This window comes from Cygnus atratus, chromosome 20 (assembly GCF_013377495.2).
Source record: "Cygnus atratus isolate AKBS03 ecotype Queensland, Australia chromosome 20, CAtr_DNAZoo_HiC_assembly, whole genome shotgun sequence".
NCBI lineage: Eukaryota > Metazoa > Chordata > Aves > Anseriformes > Anatidae > Cygnus > Cygnus atratus.
In genome coordinates this window covers 4,812,062-4,836,129 of record NC_066381.1, presented here as the reverse complement: position 1 = coordinate 4,836,129, position 24,068 = coordinate 4,812,062, and the positions used below count along the sequence as shown (strand labels likewise).

The following is a 24,068-nucleotide window of genomic DNA, read 5'->3' as shown; positions in this document are numbered from 1 at the left end:
CATGCATGTATTGCCCCCCCCCTTACTGTACTTTAAAAAAATAAATAATCATTACTGTATTACCAACTAAAGTATCTTAGGTAAAACAGCATGGACTCTACTAAACGGACTTAAAACATTAAAAAAAACATTAGACTAATGTCTTAGTTTTGTCTGGAGTGATAAACAAAAACAGCCATATTCAATTAGCCAAAGTTATTTGGTGCATCTCTGCTAACTAGCACTGCTCTATTTTAACTGGATAGCAGGGAAGCTCTAACTCCCAGCAACAAAGGGTTAACATAATTACAGTTAGAAAAGTCTTGTTACTAGAGGACATATTTTGATTATTAGATCAGATGAAGAAGCAATAATTTTGGAAGAATTTCTGTATTGTTTCATTAAGTCATAGGGTATTAAAGAATTCCCCCAAGATATGGTCTGAGAACATTGCTTCAATTTGTGAAACTGTGATTCATTTGTTGTGGAGGCAACCATTACAATCTTCGCTATTTTAGAAGCAATTCCTCTATAATCAAACATAAGATCAACACATCACCACTGAGATTTGGTTCTTTGTACAACAGATCTCAGACACAGGCTTTCCTAGCGCTTTGGGGAAAAAAAATGTACGCTTTAAATATTTTTATAGTGCAACAAGTACGGTTAAATAGGGTTGAAATGACTAAACCTTTATCAATAGAGTCATTGCATCAGACATGATCAACAGGAACCTAAATACAGAGCATTAGCTGGGCAAACCTATGAGAAAATAGAAGGAGATTACTGAAATGGAAATCAAAGACTTGCTCTGTCATTTCTATGTTCCTATTCCCTTTGAAGTTAATGGCTAAATTGATACTGACCTCAACAGGAACATGCTTTATTCCAAGAAAATCTGTCAAGTGCAAGGTCTCAAGATATTTTCTATCAGGCTTTATGAGAAAATAAAAAAGTCCCATAACATGGGTGTAGCCAGAAAAATCTGTCCCTCCGTACCAGACCAGCTCCTTCCTCCCCCATTAAGAGTGTGCCCACATGGTGACAGATGGGCAGAGACTGATACCATCGATACAGGAACCCAGACTTCCTTTGCTCTACTGAATTTTCACAGAAATTCTGCAAAGCTGTCTAATAGATGTAGAAAGTGTACTAAATGCAACACTTCAACTTTCACCCCTAGCAGATATTTCCCTCCACATAAATTATACTACACCAGAGCAAAACTAGTAACCTCTAAATAATGTCAGAATTAGAACAATTTGTAAGAGTTTCAATTGAACATTAAATCATTCTGATAGAGGAAAGCTACCCACGCCAGTTAGAGCTAAGTGGGTACTATCAGCCTCCTGCTTTCAAAAAACTCTCAGACTATAAAACCTACAAAACTATGAAGTCTTTAATGGAATAGATAAATTTATCTTGTTTACAATTTGAAGCTCAGAGATGGTAGAACAATGAAAGAGACAGGAGTTAGAAGAAACTGATTCATAACAGATGTCAGGAAACATTTCTCATGCTTACTGATAGATCAAAATTGTGTGGGATAGAGCAACAAAGAAAGTAAAGCTGCTGAAGCAAAAGGTAAAGAGGTCACTCACAACACTGTTAAATGTTTCTGCTCTTCCAGTTTTAGTGCAGTGCTACTGGTATGCAAACGAGCGTAGGACTGGATTGCTAATTATAAATGGGAATTACTGTGCAGCAAACAACAGTTGAAAAAAATTTTAAATGCTTATTAAGCCTAAAAAGCCTTCTCTTTGTGTCCTAATTTCACTTGTTTTCATGCTCTAAATGACACACTTCCCCTTTCCAATGGGAGGAGAGCCAAAGAGAGTAGCAGGTAAATTCAACTAGAGCACAATAAACAGCCATGGCAAATCTGCAGTACCAACCATTGGAACTGGAGTTAAGTTTTAAAACATAAGAAGGATTTTCTGTGCCTTTTTAATTTTTCAGTTCAGCTATTTCACTACCTATCCGTGGTAAACCTTTTTTTTGTGGCGGTGGTTTTAATTCCATTGGTAATTCCATGTTCTGCAAAAACAAATTTCAAAACAATGAGAACTAGAAAAAGGCAAATTAAATTTCTACAAAACTGTGATCACTTAAAATAAAACATCACAGAAACATGAATTCAACAGTATCCTGAGAAGTAAATAGCTTTTATGGTGCCTCTGAGAACCACAGAAAGCTTACATTAGTAAAACCCAATATCGGTATGTCAGCCATATCCTTCGAAAGCTGCTGAGCACAGAACTGAGCCTTACTTTAAGCGTGCTGTTCTTGGCGGTTAACTGCTGCTCCAGCTGTGAGATTTGGCTGCTGGAGTTCTCCCGCAGCTTGGTGAGGCTGCCCTGTAGTCTCTGGACATCTTCTACGAGCTGGGCAATTTCCCGCTCCTTTGCGGCCAATTCTACTTCCAAGCTGGACCGTGTTAGCACCTCGATGGCCTGCTCCTGATGTGAAAAAAAAAATAAATAGATCACATAAATAAATAAAGGCAACAAGCTTGAATTCAGGCCAGTTACGTAAAGACCAAGCATGGCATGGGACAGCATGAGTGACAGAAACAACTCCTAAACCTGGTACTCCTGTGACTGCATGAATGCAGAGGATGGACCCTTCTACTCCCTGGGACAGCTCTTTGGTAAAATACAGAAAATAAATCTCCCTATTTTGTAAGTGTACTGGAAAGATGCAGTAGTGAAAGTCAAAGGACTCTATTTATATCTATTTATTATTAATAGTCCAAGAGCTTTGACAACTATGAAAATCTGTGCTAACAAAATACTAATCAGATAAAATATTCTGAAGTAATGGAGCAGAATTTCTTAATCAAGAACAGCAGAGGCATGTGCCTTTGGCTCTTTATATGTATGCCACACATTTCAAGAGAAATTGTCAAAAAATTGCCCCAAACTGCTATTTCCAATGAACTTGCTCTTTGCATGAAAATTATTCACTATTATGTTATTGCTAGCAACCGAAGCCTGTTCTCCACAGGAATGAAGATACATGTGATGCCTGTAAGACAAGGCAATCCTGCCTATGGTCTCCATTTCTAACAATTCCCTTCCCTAAACCAGAATCTTTCTTCTTCCAGTTTCCCATGGCTGCAAAATCTGTCCTCAAGCCTGAAACATCCTCGCTAGACTGACTTTCCAGTAGGACAAGAAGTAAGAAAGGGCGGAAAAGGAAAGAAGATAGATCTATTCAGAAAAGTTAACACAGACTGATTGCTCCAGCTCTTCTGTCACCTTTTGTGTTAAGAGATCAATAGCTATAATTGGAGAGCTCTGAACCTCTCTTCCACGAGGAACACAAGGAAACCCCTGTACAGATCCAGGGAGCACGAGGCAGCCCAATGCTGAACGCATGTTCCATTAAAAAGCCAAAAACGCAGCTTAGAAAGGTTAATGGCTGTTCCTCACAAAACACCAGTGAGGCAGGAACGAATCCATTTACCAAGAGAGAAACAATGATTGTAAGCATTATGCCAAAGATCCTATGGGGAAAGAGCTGAAACTTCAACCCACCAATGCTGTCACCCAGGCACTTTCCTTACAATTCACGATGACATTGCAGCAGATAGAAATATACTCCATACCCTCTTTTCTGGATAATACAGGCACAACAAAATACCTTTTCCATATCTGCTAAACACTTAGCTTGATTCTCAGTGACTACATACCATTGTGCCTCACAGAAAGCTGCGTGTACGAACAGCAGTTAACAACGCTCTCCTATTACACTGAATTATACTTTTAACTTGAAAAAACCTCTAATTTGCTTGCATGAAACATCACAAGTTGTATAATCATCTGCTGCTTGTGCCTATTGAGACTACAACGTAGAGTCTGAAATAAGATAGATAATGATCATTTTCATCCTGCAGTAGTTGTCATATTAAATATAAATGAAGTGCAGAAGTACTATTAAATACAAGAAAGACCTAATGTTAAAATAATGATAAGACTAGGACACAAGATAGGAAGCGGCAGGTAATTCAGAGTTACAAATGATATTCAGGCTTCTTATTTTTTGCTCTGCAGCCTGCTTTTCTATCTTTTGACTTCTTTAAGGAAATACTGGGTCATTTTAATAGGTGACCAAACATACCTGGAGGACTTATAGTTTGTTACTCATTCTCTCCAAATATATTTTAAAGGCAACCACGTGTTTTTCTGATACCAGTGTCAAGCATATATATGGCTCACAAGAAAAAGCCGACATAAGGAGCATGATTTGTTTGTTAAATTTGTTGCTTAGAAGTAGACCAAACTTAATTTAATCACATCGTTACATCTAAATCCAATTTCTCCTTTGGCAAACAAAAATCAGAATACCTGTTCACCTGTGATACCTGTTCACCCAGGATCAGCTGGAGTCACAGAACTGCGGAACAGCTTGGGTTGGGGGTGCCCTTAAAGCCCACGCAGTGCCACCCCCTGCCATGGGCACGACCCCTGCTGCCAGCCCAGGCTGTCCAGGGCCCCACTTGGCCTGGCCTCGGGCACCTCCAGGCCCAGGGCACCTGCAGCCCCTCAGAGCAGCCCGCTCCGGCCTCCTCACCCGCAGGTGATGGATTGCCTCCTCACACCCCGCCTGGATCTCCCCTCTTTTAGTTTAAAACTGTTTAAAACCGTTTTAGTTTTAAATTTTAAGTACTGAAAGGCCGCAATGAGGTCTCCCTGCAGCCTCCTCTTCTCCAGGCTGAACATCCACATTTCTCTCAACCTCCCTTCACAGGAGAGGTGCTCCAGCCCTCTGACCATCCTCATGGCCTCCTCTGGGCCCGCTCTAACAGCCTCACATCCTTCTTGTGCTGGGGGCCCCACAGCTGGACGCAGCACTCCCTGTGGGCCCTCAGGAGGGCAGAGCAGAGGGGGACCCTCCCCTCCCTCCCCTGCTGGTCCTGTAACAGCACTCCGTGCCCACCGGGTCAGCCCAACCTTCAGAAGTAAAGGATATATTCTCAATTTCCTAGCTTCTTTTATTGGATTTCTGTGTGTGTTTTTCAGTTTAGGTATAATCAGTAAAAAAGAGAGTGATACTGACTTTCATTTCCAGTTTCTCTGGCAGCCTATAATGCTAAGAATAAGAAAACACAGACATGGGCATGCAACCAGACCCACTAATGCCGTTTCGAAAAAACTGGTTAAAGCCCCTTGGCCTAAAGCTCTGTGCTCAAGGCAAGCATGTGTTAATGGCCCATCAGAACACTCTTTGTTATACAGCATTGCTGCTTCATTTTTCCTCTGCTGAAGCTCCTATAAACATGAAATAATTTCTAAGAGTTGTGCTATCTGTCTGGTCTGGCAGCAGCAGATCATCATACTGGTCACCATGGAGCAGAACGATTTCTGTCCTTTTCATGGTCTTTTGCAGCTACCAGCCCCCTTAGAAGTCTAACAAAACTGCAATCCCAAAAGAACACAATTCCATTTCAGTTAAAATATTATTCCAAACAGATATTTTTATAGCTGCGAGCATAAATTGAAAGAGCTGTACTGCAGGAATGTCAGAAACCTGTAAGAGTCAGTAAATATTTTCTCTCACCACATCAGGTGCCTTCTGGATCTGCGTAGCGAGTTGGAGAGATTTGTTAGCTGACGAGAGCTGCTCCCTTAAGGTCTCTGCCTCTCTCTGAGCCACCTCTGCCCTCTGAAGGAAATGAAAAGGGGTGAAAAGAGAAAGTACATTCAGTTTAACAACTGACAATTATTACAAGAACATTCATCAATTCATGCCTGACTGAATATAATTGATTTTCCTAAACACTCAACCTAATAAATGTTAGAAAAAAACATAGAATGTGATGGATTTTTATTTTAAACAGTACAAGGAAGAAATAATTGAGCGATTATGACAGTAATTTAACGCTAGGAGCAAGGAATCCCCTGCTGATACTAATGCTGCGGCCCACTGAATTTCCCAGACTGAATAAATACAAGTGGAAATGGAGTCTTTTTATTCAATTTCTTTCTATTCTCATAGACCAAGCAGATTTTATTGCAAGGTTCCTCATGGGAATAATTCTCATGGGTAAATGCTGAATTAAAAGATATTCTGACCATTCTCTCTAACACACATACAATGTTGTGGGCTGTCTTTCTTCAGTAATTATTTCCCAAAACATGAATTGTTAGATTCTGTTCTTTCAGCAGGTCTATTTATTCAACAATATTTAACCCTAAACTGACAATTTTGCACAGATCAGTTACGAATTGCTGAGGATTTACATGGTATCTAATAAGCCTGTGACTTGGCCACCAGATGAAATTGCCATACAAATATTGAGTAATAACTGAAAGGAGAAATGCAGAATTATGAGGAAAGATTATCTGTACAAGAGTTTGGGTAGAGACAGATGGATCAGTAACTTCAGGCAATAAATAGCAAAGTCTTTTCCATAACTGCATATTAGCTTCTGTTAAGACAAGTGGAACAACACCTGGTTGTTTTTACAGTATATATTCCTTCTGGCCAGTCTCTTCACTCTTTTTTCAAAACACGCTGCTTACCTCCTTGAGTAATCATTGCTTTCCACCTGGGCTGCATGCAAATCACACCACACATTCACCAGAAAACAGCTAAAATCCCACAGCTATCTCCACTTCCAAGACGTATCATCAACCTTCCAAACCCACAAATCGCCCCCAATCAAGGCCAGAACTTCTCTTTGCTAGCTTTTGCCCTTTACACTGATGGGTCCTGTCCTTTCCTTAATTGAAAAAAAAAATCACACTTCTATTTTTAAACCACCAAAACTGTCGTATTTCTGTGTGCTGGACTCCTCTCTTTTTCAGCTAATCCTTTTGAAAACCAAAGTCATTTAAACATAGTGAGTATAAAAACCTGTATACCCTTCTGTACGTGCATGGTCTTTGACTTACTAGTCAAAGCAGAGCCTCTGCCTGCATGTTTAATCAATCAGTAAACTAACAGCAATCAAATACTAAGTACATCATCTGCGCTATTTGCTCACAACATTATATTAAATGATTTTGCATAGGTTCTACAGCTGTAATTAAAATGTAATTGTAAAAAGTACAGTAACATGGCTCTAATAATCAAAGCACGGGATGCAACCTATTGTGGGCATGAATAAAATGGTAGCAGCATTAACAAGATAGACGGAAAAAGAGAAAGTTTATGCTGTTTATGCAACTGCATAAGATTAGGATAAAAACTGAGCTAACAATATGGATTGAGATAATTTATTTTCTTGCATTTTGTTAGATATGGACGTGAATATATTGATCGAATAACTGCTAAGCAACTACAGCAAAGCAGGACAAGTTACTGCACTGTGGTACTGGCTCTTGCATCTACTGTTGTATAAGTAATGGGTTTTGCAGCCTTAAGCAATTCTGCTGATGGCTTCTATTCACAGCAGCATTGTTTTGAGAATCTATTCAGCTTGCATGCAAGCAAACCACAGAGGATATTTCTAATAGATGTTACATCTGCATATACAGTAAGCTGTCAGCTGCCCTTTCTGCAAAGCCTCCCCAGCCAATTCAGAACACCTGTTGTAATCCTGTGAATAATATTAGACAAGATTTCATACTACATATTGTTAAAAATGCATCAACGGAAACTTTGGGCAATTCTGTTTGGGAAATACTGGTCCATTTTTCTGTGTTTTTTTCCCCCCCAGAACTTAAGCTCTTTAGAGTCAGAATTATAGATGTGTTCAGCGTCTGGGAAGCACTTTTGGGTGCTATTGCGATATAAATTATAAATTACACACAAAAACCTATTAAAAGAATGGTATGGTTTCAAAATGGAGCACTTAGAAGTTTTGAAAAGCCCAGCTCGAGACTGCCTGCATGTTCAGCCTCCCCTGTGCTCACAGCTTTGCGAGGCATCGGTAACTCCCCACTACGATGCTATTTCTATTTTCCAACGAGACCTCCTACTTCATACAACTCTCAGGATGTATATTGCTCAGCGAATGAATATTTTGTTTTGTTCTCATTCAGCGTGTGACCTCTGTGGCTTATTTACTGAAAACTAATCCTACCCCCCTCTGCAGACAGAATTAATCGCTTCCTCCTGGGCTTTACCCCGCTTTTCCCCATTACAGGACCTAAGCACTTCAGAAACATTAATGAATGTGCTGTCACAAAGCCCCATTTTGAGCTACATGGGTTCCCCAGACCCCAGTGTACTTCCAGCCAGGTGCTCGGCGTGGCGGTGCCAACGTTGGCTCCTCCAGACCTCGCTGCACGGCTCCTGAGTTTTGCCCCATTTCTCACCCCCTGAGTATTGCTGCTGCCCACCAGGCAGGACAGGCACCCTGTGTTCTGCAATCCTCATCCTGCTTCTTTGACTCCCACCCCTCTCTGCTTGTCATTTTGTCCCCTTCTAAAGTCTTTCTGGCATTTGTCCCCTTCTAAAATCAAGTGGTATTTTGGTCTCCTGAGAACTTAATGGTGCCTTTAGCTGCAAGCTGGCCAAAGCAAGCTTGTGCCTTGAGCGACCCAACAAACAAACACAAACTTCCAAAATTTGTCTTACCCTGATGCTCTCCTCCTTCCTCTTTCCCTCGCTGGTTCTTCTCCAACTTTCCTCGAAGCAGCCCTGTCCTGGTCCTTCTCCTTCCTCCCTGCGCCTTCTCACTCCAACCTCCCCAGCACAGCCTCTTTCTTCTCTACCTCCTGGTCCTTGTGGTCCTCCTGCTCTCACCCCAACATTGCTCCTGTCCCCCTTCCCGCCCAGTGCCCCACGTCAAAATGGCATCGGCTCATTACACCAAAAAGAAATGAAACCTGGCTGGTTAATGTTCACCCGGCTGGCGCACTTATAGGCAGCAGTGTGCTTGGGACAGACACGGACATCAAAGCCCACAAATTCAAACCAGATTCTGTTGAGTTTGTGTGAACTCTGTTTTTTTCAGGCATTTACAGACCGGCCAAAATTGGGGCTTTTTTTTTTTTTTTCCTTGCTACTTGAAGCAACAGAAGATACAACCCTGAGAAAAAGGCAAACCCTCCCTCATCAAGTGCCAAGCCCCTTCTCTTAAATTTGGGCACAGCAGGCTCCTCACCAAAACAGCAAGAACGACTCCTAACATGTGGGAAAAACTAGATTTTTTTTTCCTAATCTTGTCCTTAGAAATGGTTGAACAATTTTTCCTGAATAAAAAAAAAAAGAGTATGCAGCCAGAGACAGACGCCCAGTATGGAAAATGGCTAAAACCTAGCAATCTTGCACAACTCAGAGCCACTGGAAAGTTCACACAACCTTCTCTTTGTGTGAAACATCTTATTTTAGCTGAGAAATATGTATTCCATAGTACAGTTGTGTTTCATCATCCAGTGCTAAAACACTCTCTTTCTTACTTCAGAATCTATGATGAGCCTAGACAAACCCTGAAGTCCACGACAGCCACAGTCCTGGTCTTGATAAAGACCACTCAAATTCAACACTATCTAGAAAATGCCATTTTTCTGGATACCTCAGTCAAGCAATTCCTCCTAATTTCTATACTGCTCATTTTCAAGCCTAGAGTTCCCTCCCTGGTAACAAAATATTTCAAAATACATTCATTCTCCTTAATATAGTATGTAAATATTACACTCTTCCCAGTGAAGCCAGTAGGTCATGATCATAATGTTGCCGTGTGCTTTCCAATTAAAAAAAAATAAAAAGCCTTACACAATATATTCTGTTTAAATTATTCTCATTGTTTCTTGACAAGATAATGAATAGCATGAACTGAGTGCTCTTCTACTCACAGTAAAATGTTAATTTGATCAAAGACCAGTGGTGTGAATAGGAAAATGAGATACTTACAAGCAAAAAGTATAATCTTTCCCTTAAAATTCCATGAGGCAAACTATGCTTTCTTATTACATGCTAAATCCAGGGCTGTACGTGGCACAATCTTCCTATGGGCTAGGGGTGTATATTTTCACAAGTAAATCTGTTGAAATCAATGAGCCCCGTTATGGCAGTAATCATCATGCTCAGTTTTAAGTGCTTGAAGTTCATGCCGTCTTACTTGCAAGCCACCACAAAAGCCATGTTTCTTGGAGTACAAGATCATTTAAGGCACACTGTTTCAATGTGCTTTAAACTTTTTCTCACTTTTGAGATACACAAATTTATTTCAAAACCTTTAAACCTCCCCAGCTTTCACAAAACAACAGGAAGGTTATCAGAAAATCTGTGACATGAAAGACTCTCCAGGGCTCTGGCACCTATTTTTTTTCAGCAATGGAGAATTAAATAAGAAAAAAAAACAAGACAAAACAACAACCAACAAACAGAAGAGGTTGGGTTGTCTTCATTCTTGTCTCCAGGCTATTCTGCTTTTCTTTCCACACTGAAAGGCTGCCAGATAAATGTATTCCCAACTGAAATCCAAGCATTTACAGGAAACTCCCATGTTTGTATGAAAATAATATTGACCATATTTTGCCTTTATACAGTCCTTTTCCATGCGAGGATCTCCACGCGCTTTATAAAGTAAATGTTATTATTCCCATTTTACAGACAGTGAAATTAAATCACAGAATTAAGTGAATGACCTCATCTGCTATAAAATGGCATAGCTTCACCAAATTCAGGAGAGCTGTGGCATACCACGTCAGCAGAAGCTCTAGCTCATTGCAAAGGCAGTCACAAATAAAAAGCAAATACTCTGGCACTATCTGTGTTCGCCTTGGTGCAGATGAAGGAATCATGTCAAGATTAATACCCATCTTCATGGGAACGCAAAAAGGACTGCCTTGTCACCGGTTTTGCTACCACTGGTGGTTCAGAGCATCACTCCCCTGTGCAGTACTTCCACCACCTATATTCTGCTGCATTTGTGTTGCTAAATGAAAGAGGAGAATTTATTCCATCTGCTGCTTGAAAACATACATATTTTATAGCAATCTCACTTAGTGGGAATATCTTTGCAAACCATTTGCCAATGTGATTTGTTAGAGATAGGAAGGCACCATAACCAATGAAAAAGAGATAAAAAAAAAAAACACCTTGAGAACAGGATTCTTGCAAAGCTGACCTAGTGAGACTGTTTCTACTTCTACAACAATTTTGTTTCTTCTTCTACAGCTGTTTTACTTATTGTAATGATAGTTTGATTACTTATTGTAATTATAGTTTGATTAAAAAAATGTTAAAAATCGTTAGTTTTTCCCCTATAGAACTGAAAATCTATTTCTTTGGAATACATGCTACTGATTCAGCCCAGATTCTTTAAAAAATGGTTATGTATTTTAGAAAGAGCAGTTGGTCTTGTTTTATTGATAACAGAAGTTCCTGTATTTTGCTTTTTTTCCCTCCAAAAAATAAGCAGAAGAAATCTGGGAACATGATCAGCACTGTGAATACGGAAAGAAAAATCAATGGAAACATTTTGCTTTTCCAAAGGGATAACATGGCACAGACACAGAAGGAAAAAAAGAACACCATTAATTATTTTTCTATAACTTCCACAATGCAGTGTACAGAAAAAATAACTCATGTTCTTTTTCTGTTATTACTCTCAAAATCTAAGAATACCTGTATCTGAGACTTTTTTGCAAGTCGATTTCCTCCTAAGGATTAAAAAATACAAAGTCCAAAGACTCTTTTTTTCTAAATAATGTGAACTGAGTGTACGAAGTCAGCAGATGTGGATACATCAATGACATGAAACTACAAACTTAGACCCAATACTAAAACATTAAAATGAGACTCATCTTTTTCTTAAATGAAACACTCCCAAGCATTTCTGTTTTCACACCCCGGAAATGATTATTTTTAACAGAAACCTCAGTGACTGTTTATAGCAGAAATTTCAGTGTTTCTCATGTGCAACTGGGTGACTCCAAGTTGCTAGATAAAATATAGAAACAGGATAATTCATTTGAATAAATTTGTCATCCCAAATATCACAACTTACTGCCATAAACACTTATGAGCAAGGTATAAACTTGAAAAGGTACAGAAAAGAGCTAATCATAAATATTTATACAAAATATACATTCATACAACTGTAACTGTTGTATATACAGAAAAGTACACTGGAGCTTCATTAACTTTACTGATTGAAAATGGTAATATTCTGGGAATCAAACAATAAAAAATTCAGCGATGTTATATCCCAAACTATGATAAATCATTTATTTTGACAAGTAAGGGTAGTTTAGTTTTAATTATTTATTATTATACTTCGTAGCATATCAGAAAATATGCAGTGATTTATTGTGCAAAATGAAATCTTAATAAAATGAGTCCCTTCCCCAAACTAGAGGATTATTAAATCTTCATGGAAACGTGAGGGTGAGCTCTCAGGGTTATTTTCGCTACTGAGCTGGCTGGTTAGTAAAGTGAAAATGAGCAACGCCTATTGCATGTTGTTATATTTTGACTTTGTTTCTTCACAGACCCAAGTCATACAACCTCGGGGACTGAGAGAAACAGAGAGATCCTGCAGAGCCAGCTGCTGCTGCCCTCAGCCCTCCTGCCCTCAGCCCTCCTGCTGTTGTGCAGACGATGCAGTAGCATCTCACTGCTCGAGCAAGAGGGGGCTGCTGGGTGCACACCTTCAGACCTTACACCCCTGCTAAAGCTACTCATTATGGAGCTACTTAATTGCTCCTCTTGAGGGAGACACATGAGAAGAAGCCACTTTTATGCACCAGTCTTGTCCTTTTTGTATTGATTTACACCTCTCCAGACTTCAAAGCAGACCACCACTGACACCCGCGTCCTCGCCAGGACCTGCCTCACCCTAACAGTTGGTGCAAATTGCTGTACTTGAGTTCCTCTCTTTGAGCTCTGCCAGCCTGAGCAAGACTATCCCTGCTGCAGAACACCACTCGAGCTCTTAGATTACCCGTACCGAGTGTCTGGATTAGCAGCTGATGAAGGTCTGTCATCTGAACAGCCATGCTGCCACTGCATCGCTACCTCCAGCACCAGGGCACCCGCCTCCAGACTCCTCTGCCCAGCAGGCAGCTCGCTCTGCTCAAGCCAGGGATTTATTTCTCTTTGGTTAGGGGTACGGTCTGGGGCAAAATTCAATTTATACTCCAAATTTCAGTGAAGAGGAATATAATTTTTTGGTCACTACCCCTTTTTGTTTCTAAGCAGCAAATTGCAAAGCTTCCTGGTATTCAAAGGTAATTATTTCTATGAGCTAGTCATTTCTTCTGGGGGTGACGGTGTTGTGATAGCACCCAAACAAGCCCAGAAAGCTCCTGCATGAAACAATTTGAGGATCTAAATGAAGAAAAAACAGTGGGAGAAGAGAGGTGATGGAGTCCAAAGACTCCAAGGATGGTCCATGCAGGTGCTATGCTTTACCCAACAGGACGTGAGGGTAGGAATCACATTAACTCAGTCCCCACAGCTTCCATCAGCCTGAATATGGAAACCTGGATGAGTGTGAGTACATCCACCCACTCATCTCTGTACAACTGGAGAGGGAAGCAGCATTTCCCACCTCTCTTTAAGTCAGGAGGGTGTCCTCGTGTAAAGCAAAGGAAGTTCATGAATATCAACCCTGGATTTAAAAGGGGCAATAAAGGAAAAGGGGATTTTCACGAAGTATCTGATATTTAAGAAGTTAGAGAAAACATATTCCATGTTTTCAGCAGAAACATTTTGCAGTTCTGTAAACTCCTACTGTGAATCCCAGTCCAGTTTGGGTCAGTCTTAATTCCAGAACAGCAAAGTATCACATCAAAATCAGCAAGGCAGTCTATTTAGCCTCAGAGTAGGAGTCATGCTGAGCATTACTCTTTAAAGGTAGCCTTAATAATGGGGAATAAGTACTTACTGAAATGGTAAAAGGAAATGTTAATTTAACTATTAAATGCATAATTATGTTAAGTACTTGTTTCTGCAATTGTAACACTTCAGTCTGATGCAAACTCACTTTTTGGCCTGTGCACTTGATTTAATTTCTTTCATTTTTTTTTCCAACTGTAAAGTGAGGCTGCTGCAAAGATTACTTAGGTATAATTTACAGAAGTGTTGTATAAAGGTAAAGCATTGCACAAATAAGGACTATCAGGATGGTCTGGCAACCAGCTGTGCTACTCCAGCGGCTGCTCCCCACCAGCGAATTCGCCCTTCCTTCCCTGCTCCAACACACTCCTCGTGTTCCTCCCCTTGCTGCTGCTGCTTGTCCCAGGTTTTGGTGAGTTGCATCAACTTCCCAATCCCACAGAAAATGAACCTGCCCCTCTCACCCCAAATTCATGCTCTTTTGCAGTCAGTGAGCTCAATGGACTCAGTGAAAGGTCCCCAGTTGCAAAAGGTGATGCTAGGGAGGGGATGGGTAAATCGCAGCCCCGACTGGGAAGGACAGGAGAGGAAAATGGGGAAAGAGGAGAACAAATCACCTCTACTGGCATTACAGCAGTTTGGATGAATTGCACACTGATGTTTATGTACAAATCCAGAATTTACCAAATTACGACAGAAATAAGGATTATGCACATGAGCAGTTACAAATTTCGACTCGCTAAAAAAAAATCCCAATAAAGTTAAAAAAAAAAAAAAAACACAAAAAAACAATCATTACAGGTTTGTTCCAGTAAGGTAGCAAAATATCTTCAGCATTTCTATGTAAATGGTTATCTTCTATTTTAGTATGGCAACGAGGAAATAAGAAATACCTGTTCTTTAATTACAACAATCTTTCTATTCAGAGAAAAGAAAAAAACTACTAGGTAAATCATTGCTACAACTTTGAAAAATGTGCTGCCTTTGCAGAAATTACAAAATAATTCTACAAAAACATCTTTTAACACCTACATCATTTCTAAGAAGTCTACGGATTTTCAAATAATTACTAGCACTTTCATAAATATTTAATGCTGTCTACAAAAGATCTTTGACAGAACTAAAAACCCACTGTACAAAACTCAATTTTCCTTTACTGACTGTATAATCAACCCAACAACTTACAAATCTGCCTTCTACCTCATTCATATTTTTCCAATTTATACAGAACTAATGTAAAGGATAATATACTTGCTGTGATTATCCAATCACACATAACAAGATATTATGCAGGCCAGGGTTTGGAATAAAAGGACTGAGGCTAAGATTCATGACTGGTTAACTTATCTAAAGAGACAATCCTCCACTTAACCCCAACCCATGACTGTACATCCCTCCCTCTGTGCAACTGGAAGCAAGCTGCTCTTGGGTAAGCTTAAATTGGATTATAAAACCATAACCTGAGCGACTTATGATCTGCAATCTCTGACCTTACCTGACAGATGGATTAATGAAGCTCTCTGACTAAGAAACGCCTGGTTGAGGTTTCTCTCTATGAAACCATCACCTGTTTCATGTACCACCTGGGAATCTGCATGTCCATGCGCATTTTCCTCATCACCTTGTACAGTTACTCAGTGTATAGAATGGACCAAAAGGGCACTTTGCTCGTGTGTTGGAAATTTATTTTTTTTCCAATTTTTATTTTAAAATAGTTCTATACAATTGTGCCACTTTCTCAGGAGTGTGTGCACTGCTAGGGAATGCAGCAGACATTTCACAGTCCAACAAATTAGCACTGCAGGAACAAATTGGAGTTTCTTTATTCTGCATGACACAGTCTGATCTGACCCTTGCTAAAAATTAACATGCCAATAAAACATGTCAGAAAATAAAGGAAAAAGCGAAGTCCAGAGAAGCCTCCAGAAGCTGTAGCAGTGGCAGGGGTCAGGCCTCCCTAGCTCAGGGCTGCCCTGACAGTGCTGATGCTCCTCTAGCAAAGGAAAGGTGAGGAGAAGATAAGCAGCAGGATGAACCAAAAATAATGATTGCCTTTAATAACCCAAGGTGTTGCTACCCTTTCTGCTCAGCCAGTGATCAACCTGCCCTCACACCAGTGCAATTCCAGTTTCCTTGCATCAATAACCACAGCCCCATCACACCTTTATCCTGGTTCTTGATAGAAAGGACACATCAGAGATGGGAGGTGCATGGAAGGAGCTCAGGCAAGGAGAAAAGATTACAGTAGCAAGAGTCTGGCTCAAAAAAAAAAAAATCCCACTAATACCGTTAGGGGATCTTGGTTTTCGAAGGATGTTTTTTCAGTATTTCTGAAACAAATCCTTGTAAAATGCACCTTGAATGTAATACATATAACAAACACTTTTAAGCCTGAAAGTTACTTTTAATCCCTTCTGTAAAGCTTCCAATGTGATGATCAGCTGGTGACCAGCAGCTGAACATAAGCTGACCTGGATAAAATGACATATTTGAAAATTCACAGTTCTTGTGCAAGCCACTTCACACTCTTCAAAATATGTAAAAATTGTGTATAAATCATTGAGATGTGGTTTGGGTAAACCAGTTAGCTGCTACATCTCGGTAGGGACAAGTAAAATGGTATTAGAAACATAAAACCAAGAAAAACTATAGTGGCAAACAAATTTAAATTATTAGAAGGTAAATATATGGCAAACACTAATCCTCTGTGCATATAATACTTAAAGAGTATCCCCAAAGATCTGTATTTTTCTCTAAATTTGAGTATTTTCTTATTCTACAGTTACAACTGCTAAGTGCATATAAAAGAACTGTCATGATATCCTAAAGAAGAGAGGAAAAAACAAAGTCATATTCAGAATTTTATGAGAAACTAATTTTTAAATCCTACCTGATTTGCTCTTTCAAGGTCTGTCATGATCATCTCGATTTCATCAGCCCTGGGAGAACAAGAGAGCAGAAGTGCTGTTATCACATGAAGAATGTTACATGAGTTCATGCTTTGTACAATTGCAACATTCATACAAACAATACATTTATTTTTTTTAAAGGACACAGTGAAGACTGAGCAGCTAAGCTTTTGACTGGTGAAATTCTCTTGGGTTTCAGCTCTGGACTGCTTTGCAAGTCTCCAAATTTTTTGCCTGTTTCCTTTTACCAGTGAAGTGGCATGTCGATATTTGAGCATATTTATTAGATCTTACTCCCAAACTTTCTGCAGAAGGGCTGCCACCTTTCCTAGATATAAAAGTGCTTCAAAAGGATTATTACGGAGAAGTCCGAGGCTATAGCTCTTCAGTCAACTACCTGCGTATGTGCACAACATGTATTCTTCTGTTTCAGTGTGCCTAGAAGTTTGGCTCTACATTCTGCTTAGAAAAAAAAATCATGAAGTCAAAGAGACCTAGGATTTTAAATTATAGAGAAGAGAGATTTTTGACAGAAATTAATGAAACTAAATTTAGACTCAGGCTTTTAATGCACTTTACAAAGTTGAACAGGAAATCAAAGGATTGAAAACTATACAGTTAAGAACAAAATAGATCAATCATATGTGTGTGCTAGATGCCAACTACCAGTCCCAATCCTTTACAAACTCCAGCATTTCTAAGACTTTGCTCACACAAATGGATCTGATGGTTAAGCAATCATTTGTATCATCACACTGAATCATGGGCAAATATTTCAGTGATACTCTCACCTGCGAAAGGTACCAGCCAAAGGGCCTACATAGCTCTAAGTATGTTCTGTATCAGTATATTAAGACATATTACTTCTCCCCAGACACTTGCCGGTCTTGTATCTGTGGACCATATGGATGCAATAAACACGATCCTCATCTCCTATGAACAGCAGCTTTAACCAGCAAGTCCTTTTGCAATCTGCCAACACCATCATGTCTGTTTTTTGTTTTTAATCTGCAGCAGATTATTGTCAGTAAAAGCTGTGAAATACTGGAATTCCCTTCCCCTGCCAATGCAGAAAAGTCAGGTTTTGTTTTTTGGCTGATCCCAAAGAAAATCCATTTTTCTGTGCACGTGTTTGCTGGGAAAGACGGTTAATTGAAGTACACAGGAGTACTGGCACACTTGACACTGGATCATTACACTGAACATTGACTTACTCTTCAACAGCTTTTTAGGTTTCTGCATGCACACTTAAGGAAATGCAGTAAAAGATCACAATAAGTAAATGTGTATGTATATAAATAAATGGAAAATGATTTATTAATTATAGCCTTTAATTTTGAGGCAACATGAATTGCCTTTTGAAAAATCTTTTGGACAATAATGAAAAACAGATTAATGTGTATTTCCTCATGCAGGAGAAGCTAGTATGTTGTTACACTGGAAAGAGATCATGCACAAGATGTTTTGAATTAATAATATATAATAGACATTAGTTACTGAATTGAACAATCACTCTCTGGACAAGTAAGGACTTAAAGTGTGCAGGGACTAACAAGAAGACCAACCCAGACAGGTTCAGATAAGCCTACATTAGTATTTTTGATCTCTTTAGCCTTTTGTTTAGAATCAAGACCCAAAATGCTTGTCCATCCTGTAAACCCCATAAGGAAATTACATCTCACGAACAAAGTCCATAAGAACATGCAGATGACCCCAGTATGCATCTGTAACAGAGATCAGAGGGAAGAAACCATCCAAACGCACAAAAAAAACCCACCACGTTTCCCAGCATTTTACAAATATTTTTAGCTGGGATAGTTTAAGGATCCTCTTTATATAAGCTTATGTATTCGGGCTGAATTTATGTGTGAATGCCTCAGGTTATATGGAGCCAGTAAACGACGTCTGGATTGTGTCACACGCCTCCCGGACCAGAGCTGGGAGCGTCCCACTCCAGTACGCCGGCTGCAGCTCGAGTGAACCCAGTTTCCGCTTGCTTCTTTGTAGGGTCTGAAGAGCAATAAAATCCCTGCCTTTCCCCCCAAAACAGGGGAACGCTGGTGTCAGGTAGCAGCCAAAGGTCTGAAAAACTACAGAGCCCAAGAAGAGCAAAGGACTCACAAATTCCTGGGCGAGGAAAAGAAAAGTGCTCTGCTTTTGTAGCAAAAGGGCCATTTTTTAGTCCAGCCAAGGGAGAGTTTTGGCTGCAGAGAAAAGAAGGCGGCTCTGATGCAGAAAAGAGGTATATGAGGGGGTCTGGACTCACCAGAGGACCCTTAGCCACCTGTAAAGGTCACAGAGGCAAGTGAAGGAAGCTGAGGGCAGGGAAACACAAGATTCTGCACGCATTACAGCAACATTTAAACCTTAAGAAATGTATGTCTAGGGCATACAGCTGCAAATGGAAATTATAAGCCCTTAGACTCCAAGGGAACGAGGAAAACTGAGCGCCAACTCCTGGAGAACCAGAGCTGGCCTGGGAAGGCCCTGCCCGCATGAACTGCCATCGCTGCTGGCAGCCTGTGGGAGAAGCGTGCCAGGGGAGGATTTGCGCAGTCAGGAGGAGAAGCAGAGGGATGTCTGTGGTCAGAGGAACAAGGGAGAGGGAATGACGGGCAGCAGAGCAGCAGGGCCGGCCGAGGGGTGTGAGGCCTCAGGGAGGAGGCTGGCACACAGGCCGGAGCCTGAGGAGCGGGGTGAGGCCCCAGGACAGTCCTCTGTTTACAACGGACACAAGTATTAATACTGGTATTTGTATGCCATTTCGGCTGGGGTCAGGATTTAAGAGCTCTATTACAGCACTGGTATACGCAGTCAATTACAAAAAAAAGCGACTGAGGATATAGCATGCCATAAAAATGACATTTCTGCCCTTCAGTGTCCGCAGATAATTCTGACTGAATCCGGTAGAGTGTCAAACTGTAGCCAAGGGCAAAATTGTCCCTTTGTCCTTGCACCCAGACAAACCAGCTGCCTGGTCCTGAGCTCCCTTTCACCCAGGCATTTTTTCTATCCAGCTTTTCCCCACGCAATCTTTCTCCACACACCTAACGACAGGATGTGACATCTCCAAAAAAATTCAAGCGGAACACCTCCAGCCTAGCAGTCTGCACACCAACCAAGGTTAATGCTGCAACCATAAACGTTATCTTTAAGTGAAGCAATGAATTAAATTACTCTGTATTCTTTCCAAGCACAAGTGTCAACAGCATTCAGAAGAATCTTCAAAAGGAATTCAGTCTTTTCATTTTAAAAGCTCAACTCCCACATCGGTAGCTGGCACTCAGCAGTCTAAAATCACTTATTTGAGAAAGTCTCTAATAGCTACATTCGCTGTTTGCTGAGCAGAAGTATTTATTATAAAATAAATTATAGTTCTTACACCTTTTATGCACTCACAGAAACAACTTGCATTGATTTATTGTTTACAAAGCACTGTGTCGAACTCAAACCTGCAAGGCATGAGGAAATCCCACTCCGGATCAGTGGATTAGGCCCACACAGGCCATTTTTGATGTATCCACCATCCATAACATTTCCTCATTTTCAGACCTTCTGATTTCAGTATTTCTCTTTATTTCAGTGGAACTATTTGACAGGTAAAGCACCATCCAGCTCAAGGCTAATGGCATCATGTCCTACAGGTTTTCATTGAAAATCTGATGGGAACCTTACAGAAAACAACGGCCAAGTTTAGCAAACGTGGTTATATCAATCCTAAATTTCTGACCAAAGTCATTGCAGATGAGTTACACTCACCTACAAGAGTCACAGATCTGATGATTTTACTTTTAACCTTCTCAATTCCTGAAGCAAAGATGACTTGGCCTCTTGTTGAGTGCCTAGATACCCCCCATCAACCCAAGAGCTGAAGGCAAGGGAAAAAAAAACAAACCACAAAGTTCCTTCTTTGCATGAATACAGAAAATGAGGGTAGTTAGAAGTGAGAGAATCTTTTACACTAATATTTATGGTGTTTTAGAACAGATTTCCACATCACAATGGCCAAGATTAACACCAACAGTATTCAGGGTTTGTCAAGGGTGGTTCTTTCTTAACATTAAAATAGATCATGAGAAAGAGAATGGGTAAAAGCTGTTTTCAGGAATTAATATTATCTATCCTGTGTTTTCCCACTCCACAGATGGTATTATCGTTAGTCTGATCTAGGTCCTTATACTCCCTTTGTTACAGCAAAAGTAATCATGTAAACAAGACGGTTTCAGTCTGTATTAAAGATAGTTTGTTCTAAGTTTCAACACTTTCAAGCTAAGGAACTTAGCAAACCAATGTAGCAAATCAAATTTTCAGTTCAAGCATTTGAAGCTATAAAATAAGTGGGAACAAATAAAAGGAATTTGAACTGTTAAAACAGCATGACCACAAAATATTCTACTATTTCTTTTGTAACTGTATCTGAAGTAAAAAAACCAAGCTTGTTAAAAGGTATAGATTTTACAAGGTGTAAGTTTTTGCCATTTATGAAGGAGCCCTCAAAACTAACGTGCCATCTACAAAACAAACAAACAAACAACCAAAAAACACTCCACAACTTAAGTAGTTCAAAAAAAAACCAAACCAACAACAAAACACACAACAACAAACGCTTATTCAATTCAATTGCTTATGGGAAGTCAAAAACACAAAAAGGTTCAATTTTCTTTTTAAGATCAAGTTAACCGATTAAGTTTGAACAGCACAACAAGCAAGCAAATTCAAGTATTGGTAAAATGGAAGCAGCTCAATCTCATCTTCTAAATAAATCAGATGAAAACCCTAAACACCATGAAGCTATTCACTTGCAAGCAAGAAGAATGTGGACTTTATAATTAAAATCCAGTTGATCTGACTCCTTCATTTAGATACTAGCTTAAAGAGGCAGAAACAATTCCTTTTTTATCAACATGACAAGTGAGTGGTTTGTCAAATCTTGTGGCTACAGCCCCCTAAACATTTGAACTTACTGAACCTTGAAGGGAACTGCTGTTGGATTCTTTATACATGGAAGAACTGAAAAACACAGATGACACTTTTGAAATTGCAGTCAACGGCATGGCCAAGAAACTTCACTAGCAGGGCAGATTAATGTTTTGGTTTGGCAAAAAACAAACAGCGTTTTTTCCCACACATTTGTTTTCTTTAAAAACATGTATAAGTTTATTGGTCAGAGCAAACGGTATATGGAGCCAGTGGGGCTTGTTAAAATGTTCTAATTACTAAAACATTTACGCAGTCAATTTCAAACTAAAAGCATACATTATCAACTAATGTGCATTTATGTTTAACAAAAAAAAAAGGAGGGATGGGGGGAAGAAAAATCCTACTACTAACATGTATTGGTAGTCACCACAAAGCAGAATTTGGCAGAATTAGGTAAACATCTTACCCTCTTAAAATTAGAGGCAGTGTAATCTAGCACTGCTAGCACAAGGCAAACTGGGAAGTTATTTGGGACATATGGGAGGGAAGAAGAGAAGAAGGAAGGGCCAGAACACTCAAAAAATGCAGTGTATTGGACTTTTAAAATTATTATTATTTTTTAGAGTTTCAGTAAAATTTTTATCAGGAAAAGTTTCTGGGTCTAGGAGGTAATTTCGGATCACTAAACAACATCAGAATTGCCTGAAGTCCAATGATAAGAGCATTCACTCCGGGCACATGAGCATTTCCAGCATTTGAATATTAAATTTTATTTTTTCTCTAAGCAAAAAAATGGTAACAAATTTCCTACCCAAGTTCAAGACTCTGCTGGTAGGTTCCCTTATTTAATTGCTGCACGTCGGTGACCATGCAAAGGTGCATGTAGTGCTGGCTTGCTTCATTTCTAGGAGCACCTTATGAGGAACTTAACACACTTAAGATCTTAAAAAGATTTTGACAGGATGTAATAGAAAATCACAACCAATTCCATTCATCTTGCATCTTAGGAACATTGCTGTACACATAGTTTAGGCCTTTTTAGAATTCATAATGTTTCTAATCCAACAAACAACCGTATTAGATAAATCCACATTTTTTGCTAATAGGGCCTCTAAAAGTCACAGACACAAAGGTTGTACAAAGAAAGAAAAAATTATTTCAGCATAACCTGTACAGCACATCAAAAGGCAAGAACTCACACACTTTTTAGTAGTAAGTTCTCAAATCTACTTTTCAAATTGCAAGAGCTATAGGTTAATATTTTCTTTCACAACAACCCTCTAAGGATCTTCAGATCAGATAATACTTTTTCCAATGTCATATAAATCCAGGCCTCTCGTAAAAGAATTTCTCTGTTCAGGGATTCATAAATCCACCAACTTTAGTAATGAATTGGGTGTTTCCTTTCCTAGGAACTCAATTGAAGAAAAAATCCTCTCTCTGCTAAGCAGTGAAACACTGAAGGCTTTAAATTGAGAGATCAAAGGAACGCTGGTTTCAGGTGCTCCAGCGATTACACAATACGTCATCTGAATTAATCTGGGGAATGGTTAAATGTCCAGTGTACACTGTCCAGACACCCCCATGCAGTTATCCTATACTAAATCAAATTCTTTCCCTAGCAAAAAGGAGAGAGATTCAATGCTTCTTTTTTTTTTTTTAATTTTGTGGAATTAATTTGTGTTTCCTCTCATTGTCAGCCTTGTATCGATGTAGTGCGCTGCATACAGATTTTCAAACTGAAAAATAAACTAAATTTCATGCAAGCATTTCTCATTAAGCACACCGGGTTAGTATCATAAGTAGCAGCATCAAGCAGTTGCACCAGCTGTAGGTATGATCTTCAAATAAATGATGTCCTAGGTGCTTGAAAGATGTCAAGTGATCATCAAATATTGATTGAGGTTAAAGAAACTGCTTATAAAGCTCAAGATACAGAGCAATGCTTGGACAATACAAAAATCATCTTGATTGTTAGAAGGAAAAAAACACCTGTACAGAATAAAACCTCTGTTAGTCTGTAGAAGAGCCGCTTTCTAAGAAAACCCCTACATCACTTTGTTTTCTCTTCCATGGCTTAAGTCAGGCTTTTCAAGGATAAGAAAATCATGTTTACAATTATGAAGTTTTATATACAATAGAAATCAGCTTTATTTCAGCGATACACTAGGGAGCAGAGTTTCTAAAGATCAGCAGTGTTTTATTAATCATTTTTACAGAGAAAAATTGCTATGAATGACACCAATTATTAGCCCAATATCACACCAAAAAACCCCACGAATTATATATAAGAGAAAATATCAGCTCATGGAATCCCAGAGCTGTAAGTCCCATAGTTTTACACACACATGCCCCTGGCACACTTCCCAAACCAGAGAAGAATGCTTAACGTAAGCAGCTGGAATAAAGAAGAGTGAAGGCATCCTGGCTGCATTAAAAACTAGCCCGATCTATAAATAGATGGCACATCTTTTTTATTCAACGACAATACTATTTTCTTACGTACTGCATATTGATATA

General features: G+C 39.5%; 1 protein-coding gene across 17 annotated transcripts in view; it reads right to left on the bottom strand.

Moving 5' to 3' along the window:
• Nucleotides 1–24,068, bottom strand: part of CUX1 (cut like homeobox 1) — a 268,016-nt gene that overhangs the window by 79,363 nt on the left and 164,585 nt on the right. For all 17 annotated transcript variants that reach the window (XM_035559220.2, XM_035559233.2, XM_035559234.2 and 14 more), the window contains exons 9-11: nt 16,610–16,658; nt 5,542–5,646; nt 2,250–2,438 (exon numbers count right to left, since the gene is read on the bottom strand). In XM_035559220.2, the coding sequence (XP_035415113.1) occupies nt 2,250–2,438; nt 5,542–5,646; nt 16,610–16,658 (343 nt within the window). The remainder of the gene's footprint in view (nt 1–2,249; nt 2,439–5,541; nt 5,647–16,609; nt 16,659–24,068) is intronic.